At 37.3% G+C, this 18,426-nt stretch overlaps 1 protein-coding gene across 5 annotated transcripts in view; it reads left to right on the top strand.

Annotated features, from left to right (window-relative positions):
* The window catches only part of PIK3CB (phosphatidylinositol-4,5-bisphosphate 3-kinase catalytic subunit beta), a 223,008-nt gene that overhangs the window by 179,094 nt on the left and 25,488 nt on the right, over window positions 1-18,426 (top strand). For all 5 annotated transcript variants that reach the window (XM_050964001.1, XM_050964000.1, XM_050963998.1 and 2 more), the window contains 6 exons: window positions 344-465; window positions 3,493-3,636; window positions 4,766-4,865; window positions 9,751-9,929; window positions 10,669-10,778; window positions 11,143-11,221. In XM_050964001.1, the coding sequence (XP_050819958.1) occupies window positions 344-465; window positions 3,493-3,636; window positions 4,766-4,865; window positions 9,751-9,929; window positions 10,669-10,778; window positions 11,143-11,221 (734 nt within the window). The remainder of the gene's footprint in view (window positions 1-343; window positions 466-3,492; window positions 3,637-4,765; window positions 4,866-9,750; window positions 9,930-10,668; window positions 10,779-11,142; window positions 11,222-18,426) is intronic.

Here is an 18,426-nt window from a genome sequence, read left to right as displayed (position 1 = left end):
TTTTCATGTTTTCAAGAAATTTTCCACAAAACTTTACAATTTTTTTTTACTGAAATCATTTAGAACATTTATCTTATTTTTAGTTATCTGATTTTTTTGTTTTTTAAAACCATTGTTTACTTACTGAAAACCAGGTTTTCAGAAAACAAAACTCCACCAAAAGAACCCCAGAAGAACAGCTGAAAAATGGGAAATTTTTCGAAAAGTTGTTTTCCTGGGTTTTGAACCAGCTAGCCCCATAATCTTCTTCCAAATAATTATCATCAGGAAAATCTGTCCATCTAATTTCTCAGCTATGTATTGAACAGGTGACTGACTGTGGATGATATTGTTTTTAAAACAGCTTCAGGCTCTTCTTCAAATATGGTCAAAATTGCCTCCTAGAGAAGCATTAGAGTTGCTGGATTTCAATTATCCGGACCAGTATGTGAGAGAGTATGCAGTGGGCTGTTTAAAGCAAATGAGGTAAGTAATGGTAATTGTTCCGCTGTAAAAGTATTATGGGGGGCGGGGAATTGCACTCTACTTTTTTACAAGAGAAGAAAGGACTCAAACTCAAAAATGGTCTAAGAACACATTCTTTCCCACACAAGGATCCCCAAGTAAAATAATACATACAAACAATTAAATAAACTCTTTTAGAATGGCCCAATTATAATCTAGTCTGTCAACCCATTAACACCTCAGTATACTGCCATTCTGGGAACAAGGTTCATGTCCTTCCCTTCCAAGAAGAGGCTGGCAGTGTCCTCCATCCCAAAAAAAGGAAATGTCTTTCCTCCCTACTTAAGGGATCTACACTTACTGGGGATCCACACTGTGGAGATCGATGCACCAGGGGTCGATTTAGCAGGTTTAGTAAAGACCTGCTAAATTGACCACAGAGCTCTCTCCCATTGACTCAGTACTCCACCACAATGAGAAGAGTAAGGGAAGTCAACGGGAGAGTGTCTCCCGACAATGCAGCATGGTGTAGACACCACAGTAAGTCGACCTAAGCTACGTCGACTCCAGCTACGTTTTTCACGTAATTAAAGTTGCGCAACTTAGGTCAACTTATCCCCGTAGTGTAGACAAGACCTTAGTCAATGGGAGAATCACTATAATGTGAGGCCTTTGATGATGGGAAGAAGTACATGGATAGTGAAATACTGTGAGGATCACAAACCAGCTACTCTGTGTCTGAAAATAGTGGCCCAATTACTCACTGTACCATTTAATAAAAAGCTAAGATTTGATAGAGTTGTTGACTTCAGTTTCTTCTCATAGGTAGTTTCTCTTGCTTGCAGTTCTTCCTTTATAGTGTACATTTCTGCTGTTGTAAAAATTTTGCTCCACAATAAGTTGAACTTTATCATTTGCAGAATTACTGCATTTCTCCTGTCCTTGACTCCTGAGCTTTATATGTGATGAACAGCTTATTATTGTCAAGGCTAGGTTATTGACAAAATATTTTGACTTTTTTCAAATGTAAACAAGTAATTGCTCTGTTAACCCTGTCTCACCTAATGATGCTGAATTGGTTATCTGGAATGATTATTCTTAGTAATGTCTCCAAAGCAGAATTCCCTTCAACAGGATATAATAACTCAGTTTCAGATTTTTTTTATATGCCTGATAAAATGCCTCAAGTAAAAATGTAAAGAAAATGTAATCTAAATGGTGGTTAATAATAGATTGGTTGGAAGGGACCTTAAGAGGTCATCTTGTCAATCACCCCCATGCTGAAGCAGAACCAAGTGTATCTAGACCATCCCTGACAAGTGTTTGTCTGCCTATTTTAAAAGCCTCCAATGATGGGGGTTCCACAACCTTTCTTAGTAACCTATTTTAGTTAGAAAGTTTTTCTTAATGTCTAACCTAAATCTCCCTTGCTGCCAATTAACCTGATTACTTCTTGTCCTACCTTCAGTGGATATGAACAACAACTGATCACCATCCTCCTTATAACAATCCTTTACATATTTGAAGACTGTTAGGACATCACCTCTTTGTTGTCTTTTTTGAAGGCTAAACGTACCAGACAGCAGAAAAATACTTGTATTCTAGGCTTTCTTACAAAAAAATAATAGTTATAAATAAAGTGTTATCTTTGTTGGAATTTATGCTACAACAGATTACAATACTTCTATCCAAATTAAACCTTAAGCATTCTACTAACAGTCACAATTGAGTTTTCAGTAACTTGTAAAGTTTTAATTTTTCCTTTTGTGTCTCTTATGGGTAAAGAGTTCTATAGGCAATTCAGAAGTGTAAAATCTAGAAAGTTCAGCGGGTGAGTTCAGATATGCCCTGACATCGCTAAAGCAACAAAGTTACTACATAAAAAATAGAGAATGCAAGTGTTTGTTTCTCTTGGAAATAGACGGTTTCCTAGAAAGATGTATGTTATGTTTGAGAAGGAATAATTTTTTTTCAATTATACAGAACAATTAAGTTATAAAAATGGGGCCTGAAAGGTATTTGGGTGGCTTTTTGGATGAATTATTGAATACTTTAGTTCTGGAGTTTTTTGGTTTGTTTACTTTTTTGTTTTAAATTTTGGTTGCTCTTGACATCTTTTTATGAGAGCCATTCTAAACCAACATGCCATATTTTCATTTTTTAGCACTACCTGATTGCAAAATTATCCAGGTGAAATTGGTGCTGAACCTCAAATAATTGTAGGTGGAAATTTTAATTCAGATCTTGCATGCTGTGGTTGCATAAATATAGAGCTACCCATTTAACTGCAGATGCAGATGCAACCTCGCAGAGGGCTGGCAGAATTGTAAGGCCCCACAGAGATCTTGTAGCTCATCTTGACTGTCTCATTAGAGCCATAGGAATGACTTCAACATCTGGATAACTGTGAAGGATCAAATCCTTGGGAATGGCAGAACTGTACTTAGTGCACTCCCTTTGATCACTAAGCATCTATTTTTTCCCTGAAGACCAAGTCTGGCCATTTAGTCACCCTTACCCTTACCAGCTTACTGTGTTTCACAGACCTGGATTGGGAGTTGCTGAAGTTTATTTTCTTAGGTGATTTCAATGTCCATTCCTGTCATACCTCTTGCACTACGTCAGGGGGCAGGGTGAGCCTGAGCTGTTGCCTTAGATCCATCTCCACGGTCAGAGTAATTGAAAGAGGGGCCATTGATCTGTTGTGAAGCATTGAAGGCAGTTAATCTGACTTCACACAAAACACACTGGAAAAAATTCCTGTTGATTTCAGTAGATTTCACCCAAAGTATTTTATGTCCCTTGATTTCCATCAGAAGTTTCTGCTCTAATCATAACAGTGTTGCTCCTTATTATTCAAGGTCTTCTAGAACCTCTTTGACAGTTTCACACTCAGCCTACATGCATTATTTATTCTTCCTCATTTGCCTGAAAGGTGGAAACCTTTCCTGTTAGATGTGGATCTTACCATTGTTACAGACTGTGTGTCTCAAGAATCGATCAATCTAGTTACCTGGCTGTTTACGAGATTTTATCATTTCCTTCCAGTGATGAAGAGCTCTCTCAGTATCTTCTCCAGCTTGTGCAAGTTCTGAAATATGAACCTTTTCTCGATTGTGCCCTCTCCAGATTCCTGGTAGAGAGAGCACTTGCTAATAGGAGGATTGGGCAGATGCTATTTTGGCATCTAAGGTAAGAATTTCCCCTTTTTACTAGAGTGGGTGGTGTGTATCCTCAGCAGACAGAATAAACTGTTTCATACCAAATACACGTTCTTGAGGATTTTTCATTTTAGCTATTCCCCAGTATTGTGTATTTCTTGCTCTTGTGATTTCTTAACTTTGATGTTGATAATATTAAATTCTTCATAAAATGGCTGAAAAATAACAGTAGTGCAATCTCCAAAACAAAAGCTACATTTAAAAAAATATTAAATTGCTCCATTTTGGAATTAATATTGTCATAATATGGAAGCCTTATTTCTATAATTGTTCTGCATATAAATTTAAATGTTTGTTTTGTTTGCATTGGAAATGCAACATTTATACCCTCACAAGTTTGAATGAATTTCACTTTTATTTGAATTCTTGTTGAGACATTAAATTTCTTTGATTCTTAGTTGCCACTTTTTGAAGGCAAGAGTAGAACGGCCTTTCTGTGAATGACAAATACTTTGTAGGAAGAGCTTTAGTTTGTCTCAAGCTTTTACTTAAAACTAAAGTAAATACAGTACTACATGTTTAATTTTTGTGTGGAGGATAATTAGCTTTTGTCCTAATACCTTTAAAATGGTTTGTTTTGGAGGAAGGGGGACTCCTTTGGAAAATTTTCATATTCCTCGTGAACCCTTGAGACTTCCTCCATTTTTCCTCACAATACCCCTGCCACTCTAGCATAACTGAAGCCTAGCCAGCATCATTCCCTCCATAGTTTATCAGCAACATTTCTGGCCAAAGAGGTACTGAAGACTGATATAAAGGCATTCCTTCCTTCCTAGTGATTTAAAATGCCTCTAAAATATTCCTGGGCCAAAGAATGAGGGAAACTCTAATAGAAACCAACTCTTCTGCTTCAAAGTCTAGCACCTAGCCATTGAACTATGCTGCTGTCCTTAGGGAAAGTGGCCCTGCATTAGGATTATGTTTTTTCAAATGTAGCTTTGCATTTAAGTTAAGTCAGAGTATTATGTTTTGTGTTTAATTACAGTAGTAATAAATTCCTATTGTAATAGCTTGAAGATTTCTTATCTGTAAAATGGATACAATCTATCTTTGCAACTCAGTGGGGTTTTTTTTCTGTTTTCACATGATGCTTCCTGTAGGTCAGAGGTGCACATACCTGCTGTCTCAATACAGTTTGGTGTAATACTTGAAGCTTACTGCCGAGGAAGTATTGCTCACATGAAAGTGCTTTCCAAACAGGTATTGATTGTTTAAATATTTGTCTTCACTTATTCCTGACTTGCAAGTGAAATATCTATTCCATCGATGATATGGGGCTCAGCTGCAAGCTCCTTCCATAAGAACTGCTGTGTGTGAAAAAGGAAGGGAGGTAAAGAGAAGAAAAAGCTATTGAGAGACATAGGAATGGGGAACCCCTTCCCCAAGCCACTGACACAGGAAGTAGCAAGGGGTGGGGGAGCCCCAGAGGAGGAAAGCTCTCCTGCATGGCAGCCATTTAACTATTCCTGATACTTGTAAATAGAGTGCATGCATCCCCGGGGAACAATGGATTTAGTAGATTACTCTAAAAGGTCACTTCTTGCAACTTTGGCTTTTGTTAAAAGGTAATTCAAACTGTTGCTTTAATAAAGAGGCTGAAATAATGCCTTAACAAGTTTAATAAATCTAAATAGATCGCTATAAAGAGAAATGATGACAAACATAATTTTTGTTATCTCTGTGGGGATACCAATCAAGAGAAGAGGTGAGGTTCATTTCTAAATATATTATAGTGTGCTGCTGTTAATGACCTGCCAATGCTTACATTGCAAAGCTTGTTCTGAAGAGTTTAATGTGTCGAAATTGCATTGGCTTAAGAGCTGGGCTGCTAGCAGTAATACACATTTCTGAAAAACAGAAGTAATATCTCTGATTTATTTAATGCACAGCGAAAACATAAACTGAGAGGAGGTAACAAAAAGCAAGCCAATTAGAAATTGTCTGATCTAAATTTTCGTTTAGTTCTGATCACATCTGGGTTACAACTGTATCTCAAGAAGTAAATGAAATAGGAATGTACCATTGTTGTTCTCTCTTAATGCTGTTCAGAAAGCATTGAAAAAGCCATCTCTCACAAATGTGCTTGTTAGTATTATTAAAATCATAAAAAGACTAGGTGATGAAATGCTGTCAGTAAGAGACTTAAGGTCAGTGAAGTTTTCTATGCTCTTCTCAGGAAACAAATGTCAACACAATCAAAGAAGGGGCAAAAAACTGGGCAAACTGGGCAAACTTCCCAACTGTGCAAACACGGAAGAAATTCAAAGTAGAAATACTTCAAAAAGTTCCTGTTTATTCAGTACAAGTTCCATTTTGTCCCCTTGTCACTGGTGTTTGTACAGCTCCTGGAACTGTGGAAAAGCAGAGTGCTTTTGGTTTTGACAGATGGCTGACCTGGCAGGTCCTCCACTGCCTCAGTTTTATAATCATACTGCATACAACTTCCACAGCATCCTGTCTGACAGTTTATCTATAGAAATTTTGAACTTTAACTCAACACCTTATAGATTAGGCTGAAGTTTCCTTGTATAGAAACTAACTTTGCAAATGTGAAAGTAGAATATCTTTGAGTGAATAATAATCAGCCTTAGATTGAGCAAGTTAGCTTTGGTTTAAAGAGGATTTTATGTATACAATTTTAATAAAGATCCATAATCACTTATCTCTAGTTGAGATTAAAATACAGCATGCATATGTTAATATGTTAATCAGTAGCAAGCCTAGAGAGAAATGTACAAAGGGCTTTGCTATATTGTCATTTGGTGCTGTAATGTCACGGCATTTTCTTCAGTGTCTTTACTCAAAAAGATTGCCACAAAGGAATAAACAGTTCAGCGAACATCACAAGGAATAATACAATATTGGTTACAAATAATTATCCAGTTACAAGCAACAAGATTTAAAGTTGTTGGTTAAATAATAATAATCTCTTATAAATTCCTAGTAATCAAGATATTTAAGTATGTGCCTAACTTCCTCATGTGAGCGAGGTCAGTTGAAGTTAATGGGACTGCTCAAATGCTTAAAGGTTAGGGACATGGTTAAGTACAGTTGACTGTGGGCCATATAGCACTTTTCTTCCATAGTTCTCAAAGCACTTTTAACTGATTCTTGGTCACATTGAAGTGTCATTGCAATGAGGATTTAATAAAATAAAAACCATACTTGCTTTTCTTGTATTTCCCACAGATATACAATATGCCTTACCTGTGTGGCTGAGGTCAAACAATTGTGATCAGACAGACATTTACCCCTTCCCCCGTTAATTATTTGATTAGGGAGTATTAACAGTTTTACAGAACTTTGCCATATAAATATAGGAAACAGAATCATTACAACTGAACTTTTGCTTAAAGAGACATACAGAAATACAGTAATCAGATCTCTCTGTTAACAGGGTGCTACCATATTAACAGAGTGAGCATTACTACACCACCAATGATATGTCATTTCTAGTGATTTTATTAAATTGAGTGATAACACCTATTTAACAGACCAGGCATGTCTGTCAAATGTTAATATTCTAAAAAAATTGGACAGGTGTGCTGGGTTTTTTGCAGGTGAATGTACTTTGTCTGAATATTGAATAAAATTTAGCCAATTATCTAAGTACTTGTTTATCCTCTGGTTTTTTTGGGTATTGGTATGGAAAAATTAGCATAACCACAACTTCCCATATGTTTTTTTTTTTAACCATTTCTCTAGAATTGGGCTATTTTTCTTTTTCCAATGAGATGCTTTCAGTACTGAGCAGCTACTAGCAGACAAGAGACTCATTCTTCATTTCCTTTTGTGTGACCATTTCTGGAAGCCCCAGGAGATTACCAAAGGATAATTTAGTAATACCCATCAATATGTGATATTTGATTACTGATTGCATCTCAGTACTTTCTGGGGTTGACAGCTTTCCAAACACCGCCTCTGCCTCGTCCCTTCCCGAGGCCCTGCCCCCTACCCAACCCCTTTTCTCCAAGGCCCTTCCCCTGCTCACTCCATTCCTCCCTCCCTCTATCGCTTACTCTCCCCGAGCCTCACTCATTTTCACCGGGCTGGGCGCGGGGGTGGGGTGCAGGACGGAGTTTAGAGTGCAAGCTCTGGCAGCGCTCACCTCCAGCATCTCCTTGAAGCAGCTGGCATTTCTCTCTGGCTCCTAGGGCAGAGGTGTGGCCAGGTAGCTCTGCATGCTGCCTGTGTCCTTAGGCTCCGCTCCTGCAGTTCTCATTGGCTCCGGTTCCCTGGTCACTCTCAGGGCAGAGACAGCACGTGGAGCCCCAGTGTCCGTGCCTCTGCCTAGAAGCCTGAGGGAAATGCTGGCCGCTTCCAGAAGTCATGCAGAGCCAGGGCAGGCCAGGAGCCTGCATTAGTCCCGCTGTGCTGCTGACAGGACTTTAATGGTCCAGACAACAGCACTGACGAGATCTATTAGGATCCCTTTTCGACTGGGCCTTCTGGTCGAAAACCGGATGCCTGAAAACCCTAGTACTTTCTAATGACTAGACGTGTCCACCATGAATACATAGTCTCTTTTTCCATCACTATTTCTCCAATTTATCCCCATTCAATCTATATTTTTTAACCTGTCTGGTGTGAGGTACCCATTAAATAATATCTTAAAAAGAAATTTTCTTTTATTGTGCTACAGAGTGAGATTACTGGTCCTCTTTTCCAGATCAAACCCTATTCCTCTGGGAGTAATTTGTCTATCCAGATCCTTTTCCCAGCATGTCATACATGGGCATTTTTTTGTTAGGAAAGTTGTCTGCAATGACTGATACAAACTAGTTAGATTTTTTGTTTGTTTGTTTCCTAATTGACCAGATGCCATTGCTTCTGTTAGCTTTCTGTATGAAAGAGTTTTTTCTAGAAAGTTGAGAAGAATAATGTCCTACTTGAAAGTAGTGGTATTATGGCATAGTAAGCTAGTTAGTTTTGATCTCTGAATAAGTTAGCAAAGTTTCTTTACTAAATAGCTGGCAAACTGTATGTATTCCATAGCCTTCCCAGTCTTTATAGCTCTCTGATTCATGATTTGGATTAAGATCTGGATTATTTGCAATGGGTGTCATTGGCAAAGGAAAAAAAACTTACCTCAGACAAACCATTTCTAACCGGGTAGCTTTTTGTGTCCTCCCCTCAGTTCATTTGAAAGTGAGTCAACTGTAGTGAATAACACAAAAATATTTAGAGTGAATTCCTTGTCCCATTTAAATCAATGACAAACTTAACTTCAGTGAAGCCAGGATTTCACTTTTTACATTGTCAGTGAAGATAGGCAAACCAAACAGATAAGTCCCATTTTAATGTTATAATAGGGTAGTTTTCAAATGTTTGTTGTAGTGGTGGGTAAAATGGATAGCACAGCTTTATTAAACCAGTGTTCACTATGGCCCCAGTTCTGCAAAAACTTAAACGTAAGCATGTGCGTAATTTTTTGTGGGATCAGTGGCATGATTGTACTGAACTGATATAAGCCAGTTAAAGCAAGGTGGCTGAATCCACATTTAGATTCTTAAATAAATTTGTTTTTTTTTCCAGAGGTGATGAATGCCCACTGCTCCCACTGACTTCAGTATTAATTTAGGTGCCAAATTTTAGGCGCCAAATTTTAGGCATCTAGTTTGAAATTTGGCCAGAGTTCTTAGAATTACGTTGTATATGGAAGAGATAATGCATATATATAGACCATACAGTAAAATAAGTTTTATGGGGAAATTTTTCAAAAACACCTAAGTTTTTTTTATTTTAAAAAATAATTTAGCAGCTTGTCTCATTGAAAGTGGTGGGACTTAGGCTCCTGAGTGCCTTTGTCACTTTTGAAAATGCGACTTAGATGTCTCAGGCACTTAGGTGCTCTTGAAAATTTTACTCTTTTCAGAAATGGCATCTTCATTACAATCGACTCTTAGTGTATTGAAAGAAACTGTTACTATTGCTGGCTTCAATATTTTAACCAAATCTTTAATTGGCCTTTTATTTTGAAAATGAGACTTTGCATTTGTAGTTGTATAATATGGATTTCAAATCATCCTTTTATTTAGAATTTCATAAATGATTCAGAAATTAATACTTTAAAAATCTATTTCAGGTTGAAGCCCTCAGTAAATTGAAGACCTTAAATAGTATAATAAAACTGAACGCCATGAAGCAAAGCAAAGCAAAAGGAAAAGATGCAATGCACACCTGTTTAAAACAAAATGCATACAGAGAAGCACTTTCTGACCTCCAGTCTCCTTTGAATCCTTCTGTTATACTATCAGAACTATAGTAAGTTATATACGATTGTCCGTTTACATTTTCACCATAACTTTAATATGGAAACACTTTGATTTCTGTTGTCTGTGCAGCTCAGCAGTGCTCTGACACAGAGTACGTTTTCTAGGGTGGGAGAAGGTCTGTCTGTCTGGTATCATCCTAGCTATGTAAGCAAATTTCTGCTTTCTTAAGGTTAAGATGTCAGTTTTAGTTTGGGGTTGAAGATTTTTGCTATCCACCTTAAAACTTAAAGCTGGCAGGGAAAGCAGGGGCAGAGGTAGTCTTGGCACATCAGTTGACAGCCCCAAGGGGGTTTCTGTGATCCAACCCATCACAATATATATAAACCTAAAAGTGAGTCAGAGTACAGTCTTGGCGTCTGGTTCACAATAATAAACATGCTAGCCATTAGAATACTTTGCTCAGCAGTTAAATACGAGCATAAAACTAAAATTTTACTGAGTTAGATTTAAAGACGGTAATGTATTTTCTTAGAAAATACAGAAAGCTATTTCAGGCATTAGGTTTAGTAGTTTCCAGATATAAAGTTATATAGATATAGATAAATAAGTAACGTAAATTTGCCAAGTATAACTGACACAATAGTGCTGAAATGAAAGTTTGGAATGGCATTCAACCAAAGTATAAGACAATTCCACACTAGAACTCTAAAACTTTTTATTGCCCTTCATTCTTTCAAATAAAGAGTGTTTACTTAATTGAGTAAAATAGTTGTTGTATTTCCTTCCAGCGTTGAGAAGTGTAAATATATGGATTCTAAAATGAAGCCTTTATGGATAGTATACAACAATAAGATGTTTGGAGGAGATCTCTTAGGGATCATCTTTAAAAATGGCGATGGTAAGTGATATTAAAAATTTATATTTTTTGCTCCTTTTCTTTTTGCATTTAGACTGTATGGCTTTTTTATTACCGTAAATTACCCATGCCTTCCTATGGCTCGATAAACAGATACTATTAAGCCTATCCCATTAGAAACCCATCCATATGTCAGTTTATATGTTAGGGCTCCGTATTATTTATTCACCCCATTTAACCTTTGGAACTGATGTATTATTTAATTGGGCAGCATTCTTTGAATAAAATGTTATAATGTTTACTTTGTATGTTTTGATGTAATTGACTACTGACTTTTTAATGCCTGTAATACAAACAACAGGAAATTATTTAATTAAAGTAGCAATTTTTTATCTTTCCCTTGCAGATCTACGACAAGACATGTTGACACTCCAGATTTTGCGTTTGATGGACTTACTTTGGAAAGAAGCTGGTCTTGATCTCCGGTAAGAATTTTTACTGAATCCAATGCAAAGAGAACCCAGTTCCCTGAATAGACAAGGGTAGTCTCTAATGTGGTACATTTTCACTTCTCATATCAGCAGTGATGTGACTAATGAAATCACAGAATTTTTTCCCAAGTTTTCAGGCCTTCTGGTTAACAAATGTGCCTGCAGTTATCATGGTTTCACATGCAGTTGTTCTAAATGTATTCACAAGTTATATGCATATTCAAGCAATTATTTGATTATGTCTTTTTGTGCAATCAGACATGGTCCACTATAAAGGTCTGAGGTCTTGTTCTGCTGTGCAGTCTTTAACCTGAACTCTTCCTTTTCTTTCCTGAGTTCTTTTGCTTAGTTTTCCTGCACTTCAGTGTGCTGATAAAAACTTATAAAGTGGAGAAGACTTTGGGAAAAACAGATTAGTGCTGCCCTTGTGGCAAGGTAGTACACTCCAGTCTGACTAAATCTGTGTCTCTCTCTTATGCCAGAAATCTTAACTGTTAACCCAGGGTCTTCAGCACAGTCTCTACATCAGATAGTGAGGAATAGTCTTCAACAAGCGTAGAATCTGGGCACCAGGTACCTTTAACTTTAACAAAAGGAATTGACCATTGAGGATGTGACTGTTTTCCTTGACCCAAACTTATCTTCTCCACTGGACAAGGCCTTTTTAGTGACAAGAATGCATCTGACTGACTAAAACAGCCTCAATGCCCACTGAGCACTTAAAAGAAAGTGGTTCATCATTCACAGCTCACCTGCTGTGCCAACTAGGATTGTCTTCACTTTTTCAGTCTTTTTCTGATGAGATTTCACTTGCTAGTGATTAAAATTCAGATGACCTTTCTGCTGTTCATTGTCCCAGCCTCTGGCAATATGGACCCGCAGTAAATGAATCTGACTTTTCAACTAAGGGAGGAGTCCAAGAAAGCATCCCCAACCATTCCCTGCATTTTGTCCTCAAAGACCATTCAGTGTTACAAAGAAACACCTCAAAATTACTAACACTGACTCTCACAGCTCTCAAAGGCACTCCACATAGGTTTATCCTCCTTGAAACCTAACAATGCCTGCACCCCTCCACCCAGTTTATCCAAAAAATTGATTCATAATAGTCGAACAGTGCTAGACTTCCACTTTGCACTCACAATTAACTCCTCCAAACTGCAGATTGCTGGTGGACAGGTGCAAATTTAAGGATTTACACCCATATAAGGTGAATTCCGCAGTGGCCAAAAGTTTTGTTAATTCCATTTTTGCCAGAGAAGTCAATGCTATCTTTAGGAATCTCCTAATCGGTGGTTCTCAGCATTTTTTGGTTTCTGACTCAAAATGGTCCAAATTATTGTGGGAAAGAAATAATGGAAGTAGTGCAGTGAATGGAAAATGATGTACTTTTTTGTTGTGTACCAAGCAAACGTGCTGTCACCTTTGCCATGGTGAAGTCTTGTCGTCATGTTATTTACACACATTTCTGTCTCGCATTTGTATGACAGCTTTCATGCCATCAATTGCTATGTCTGTTCGGCTTTCTTTTGGAACTTAGGCCCAGATTTTTAAAGGTAGATAGGCATTGCTGCATTCAGCATTAAAATACCTAACCGAATTAGGAGCCTAAATCCCATCATCTGTCAATGGGATTTAGGCTCCTAAGTCCCTAAATCAGTATTATAAATGAGATTTAGGCTCCTAAGTCATCTAGGCATTGCAGCACTGAACACAGCAAGGCCTAAATACCTTTTAAAATCTTGGCCTTAATCTTTTGGTGACAGGAAACACTCGAGTGAGGGTACAGCTGACGATTATTATGATGCTTTGGTATATGTCAGGAATATATAGATCTGGAAAACATTGTCTGTGATATTCTGTGATGTAATGATTTTGTGGATTATCTGTTAGCTTGGTCTTTCAGATCTAATATAAATATGCTTCATGTTCTGGTCCAGGAAGTGGTAGTCCTAGTTAGCATTAATGCTGCGTATGTCCAAGTGAGGTAAAAACTTAGAAGGCAAATCTCTGTTTGTCAGCCAGAGTAGAGAATTTTGAACAAAGAGCATACTTATGTTTGGCTACAGCTAGAGGGCTAGCCATTGGCTGAGCCATGAATTGTCTAGAGGGCTAGCCACTGGTTGAGCTGTGAACTAGCTGGAGGCGAGGCTAGCTACTGTGTTGAATTGTGGGAGTGTGTGGATCTGCAGTACAACTTTGCAGTTCTCTAATAGCCAGACCTAAGTGGCAAACAGAAAAGAATTGGAAATTAGGCACATTAATCTATTAATGAGTAGATATCCATATGGATCCCTTACAGGAGGATTTCAATATCTGATTGAGAAGTATTAGGTCTGTGGGAGACCCAAAGGCCGTGGAGGAAATAAAGATTCTTCCCCTGATTGTTTAAAAAAAAAAAATCTCAAGGCAGTGTGAATTGTCGTTTTGATGTACTCAGAGTTGTTGTATCACTGACCTGCCAACTCCAGTTAAGCACTTTAATCTCAGACAGCCCTTGTGCAGCTCTCAAACTGAGAATACATTTATGAGGCAAGTATATGGCATAGCTGTGTTGAGCACCTTTGAGGTCATTTGTTTGCTCTGCTATCCTTAATTGCCCTTAATGATCATTCTGGGGCAATGCTGAATGGGCTAGAATGTTTGAATACCGAGTTCCGTTGACTTGTCTTTTCTCTGTATCTCCAAAAAATACATAAGTATGAGGCCGTTATCTCTGTAAGTACACCTTCCCCTGGTATAAATCCTCCTTCACGTCTTCAAGACAGATTTCTATTAGTAGGGTGACTTTTCCCACAGTGTCCAGTATACAGAATTCATGCATACATATTAGTTAACTATTGCTTTTCAAGGACTGAAGACATCACCTTGAACAGTTCTTGGTTACAATCTGGAGGGAGGCAGGCTCTTTACATAGAATGTAATTCAGGATATAGACATCGTGTCTCTAATATAAATGTTACACACGTTATTAAAATCATCCAAATTTACAGACTGGTAAAATCAGGCTAGATATGGCCATCACAGCATGTCATTTTAGTATTTTTCATAATTCAAATATTTTTACTGGATTGGAGTCCTCTTTGATTCGTTGTTTTACTGGCATTCATATCTATTAGTTGATATTACTGGAAGTAGGTTTCCTACTGCTTCTTCATCCCAAAAAGTTGGCTTATGACCATCGCCTGCATATATTTATAACCCATGCCACTACTTTCATTAATAGCAGAGGCTCAGCATTTCTGTCGAGTGGAAAAATGGCCACAGAGAAAACAATCACAAAGTGCTTTGGGAGCAAATTATGTTCCTGTTTATGCACTTGTAGTTCATTATTGAAATCACTCACTGAAGAACAGAATTTTTTTTTTATTGCACAGCGTATTAGTGTACCACTGTCTTTTAAATGTTAATATTTATCCTTTTTAACCCAAACTGCAACTGAGTTCTGTGTTTGCTTTTATTTGGTAATTTGTATTACATTGGTTTCTTACTTAAAATTTAAACTAGCAAGTGTTACAGTAGAGGGAAAGAAGAATGTAGACAAAGATTCAAGACAGGACTAGGAAAGATTACTATCCTCCATCCACTCCTTCCCCTCTCTCGCCTGGAGTTAAGTATTTCAACTCATTCGTTTGGAAACAATTTGCACTAGTGCGGTCTATCCTAATTCTGCATAATTGTGGGGTGTTTTTCACAGTGAAAAGTCTCTAGCATAGAAACCAAATACATTTTAAGACCTTATATACAATGACCACAAAGTAGACACAGGTAATCTAATTATCTAAAAGGAGTAATCTAAAAATAGTTAATACTGTAATTTTTAATTAAATAAAACCAAGGAATTTCACAGTGTTGAGGAGGAAGTGGAGTTTGCCAAATCTCCCAGTGTCGTCTAACCTGTTAAGAGAATACTGCCTATCACTGCAGGAAATCGCCCTTGTGAATTTCTGTGCTGAAATTGAAACCTATCCTCTTAAAGGCATTTATTCAAAAATATTCTCTCAGCTTTCTGTGGTTTGTTTAAATAAATGTCTGACTTAAGCTGGGTAGATAAAGGAATATTAAAGTTAAGATCATCAGTCTGATCTCTCTTCAACCTTTTATATAGGTATCTCAGTTGTGTATAATGATTCTTGCTACTTGAGGTACAATACTTACTGATCATTTTCACTCTGCCTAATTTTATAAGTTTGTCAGAACTTTATAACTTTTTTAATGTAGTTTTGTATTCATTCTAGTCAAATTTGAAGCATATTTAGCACAGTCTAATATACCCTGAAGGCAAAATGAACAGAGGCAACAACATGTGGGACTGTTACAAATAAGCCTAGTTTCTGTTTGATGTAAGGTAATGCATGCCTGGTGAAAGTAACTTTCTTTGCCTAGTTTTTTTTCTACTTCTGTGCTTGCTTTAAATAAACCTCTAGTGAATTAACTCTTAAATGCTCTTTTTTACAAGAAGTGTTAGCATAATTTTCAAAAAATTACATTTCCTTACCTGTTACGTTTGCCTTTATTTCCTAATGGCAGTTTTTCAAGTTAAACAGTTTATATATGGCAGGCTCTAAACTCAGTTCTTCTGACCTGGAACGCACCTTCAATGTGAATAATTACTACATCTCATAGATGATGTATATAGTGTCATTGAGGTTTAGTTCCTGCACTGAGCCCTGAAAAAGTGCTCTTTCATTTATTCTTATAATTGGATTATAACTGATTCTCATTAAAATCTTCAGGAAATGCTTTTGACTTCTGCGCAGACTACAATAAAAAAAGGGAACAAACAAATTTTATATTAAAGACAAGAAGGATTAGTTAAGTATGATATCCCTGTGATGATTGCTTTCTTACCACTTGTTCCCTGATAATAAAGGGAGCAAAGGGTGAGAGGGAAAAACATGATGTAATAAATCTGTAAAGCAGTTTATCTGTTTCACTTCTTGATATATATTAGGGGGATCTTTAAAAAAGTGTATATTTACCTTACCGTGCTATAAATCCTTCATTGCTGTATTATATTTGAAGTATAGGAAAATGCCACAGTTCATCTGAGTAAAGTTAATAATAAAATAAGATACTGTAAATGTTTAAAAGTAGCTCAATGTGCTGCAATGAAAACGTACATAATTTTCAATAATTTAGGGATTGGAGACTGAAATGAACAGTGTAGCTATCACTCATTTTGGACCAGTTTTGAAATGCTATTTCTGAATACCAATGAAACAGAATATATTGTTGATCTAGCTATTATCATGGGTTTATGCTAAGGAAAGAATAAACATAATTTCCTGCACCTAAAGAGCGGTAATGATGGTTACTTAACTGCTGTAGACTTCTGACATACGATTTACCATAATGCACCTAATGAAGAGGGCAGACTTTTTAATCATCTGTGTAAATAGTCATGAACTTGACACTTCTTTTGTATACCTTCCATGTTTTTTTCTTCCTAAGGTTCATCTTTAGTACCCCTCTTAAAGCTTAAGAGTTGCTCCCATTATTACCATCTTTAACATACATCCCCAGATCGTAGTCCCTCTCCTTCTCATTGATGACTGGATTGGACAGCACAGAACTCCTTTCAGAGCTAGTAGGTCCTGCTCTTATATCTTCCAGTCTTTGTAACAGAGTAACACAAAGAACTCACCTCCTTCCACCCACTCACTACAGCACTGAACGTGATAACTGTGCACTAGTACCAGTTCCAAGAATTGAAATGACAAGATAAGGAATATAGCATTATAGTGCAGGACACTAGCTATTAGGCAGCTGCCTCTGCCACTTCACCCACTGCTGCGGATACATATACAAACAAACAAATGTTAGTTTTAGTTGATTACTCCCCACCCCTTCAAAAAAAAAAAGAGACTGATTTCTAAGAACATCTTTGGAACTAATGTTTCTAACAATAGGTTGATTTTTTTAACAGTCTTGCAATTTAGCATTCCATTCCCTATCATTATCCATAACTTGAAACCATGTGAGGTACAGAGCTGTAATCTTTACATTTTGTGATTTTAATTGCTAAACTGTGTACATCTTTGCAATAAGCTAGAAGTCAACATATTTTTAAATAATATTCAGGCTGCACCAGCTGGAGAATTTGATCTTATCATTTAAATATTTGTAGTTGAGGACTCATAGTATGATTTGCAAAGGCACATCGCATCAAACCACACAGATATGGAAAATTATAAACAAGTTACCCATCAGGAAAATATGCTATTTATGAGAAGATTCCTTTTAGTAAAGTCTAAGATAGAAGAAGAATTTAAATAGACAGATTACTTCAGGAAGTGTATGTTTGCTTTAGGGTAATTAAATGTTTGCTTAGTTGCTGTAAAGTTGAACATTTAAGTTAATTTTTTTTTTGAAAAGAGGAAAAATATTTGCACATGATTTATACTATTATGAATAGCCTACAGGAGGTTACTCTTATACTTGGGGGCAAGGACTGCCTTCCTGGCAGCTGGAGAGCGCCAGATCAGGCATTTCTCAGTTACTCCCTTCTCAGGGGTAGACTCTATGACTCCAGCCCAGCCCCACACACAGCGTCTGGCAATTGGGAATTAATTTGATGAGTCATTAGATATGTTTTCTCTGACTGACCTACTTTCTAAGGTCGTCAAAGGGAGATGAAGAGAGATGCCATGTAGTCCAAAGATTGTCCCCATAAACTCTCAGAAAGAGTCGTAAGGGGAACCCCCAGAGAGAGCTGAACCTGTGGATCTGTTTGATTGGGAGCCCTGCTTTCATCCATCCTTTATAATTCATGCTTATAAACAAAATTCTGACGGGGCTGTAGAGCCTGCAAAAAGAATTAAGTAGTATGCAGGCAGCAGCATCCAGATGGTGATCCAGGCACACTGAAATAGCCTTAGTTATGACAGTAACAGCATCCAGCCCCCACAGTAGCATATGCTGGAAGCAGGGGAGAGAACCATAAGTCACCCCTACCGCAAAATCAAATGTAAATAACCTTATTTCTCCAGCACATGTGTCTCATCGGAAAATATAAAAATAACCAGGCTGGGCTCTTGTGAAGGTCAGGGGTTGGGTGTGTCTGCTGTTCATGAGGCATAGAGCCTAAAGAAAGGATGAATAGCAGGCTTTGAAAAATATGTCCTCAATTTATTTGCTTGAGGACTAAAGCTATTAGCATAGAGTGAAAATACTGGTACTGCCACACAACTGAAGTC

The sequence above is a fragment of the Gopherus flavomarginatus genome, chromosome 8 (assembly GCF_025201925.1).
Source record: "Gopherus flavomarginatus isolate rGopFla2 chromosome 8, rGopFla2.mat.asm, whole genome shotgun sequence".
Lineage (NCBI taxonomy): Eukaryota > Metazoa > Chordata > Testudines > Testudinidae > Gopherus > Gopherus flavomarginatus.
Note: the sequence above shows the minus strand (reverse complement) of the source record. Positions and strands in the feature narration are given on the sequence as shown.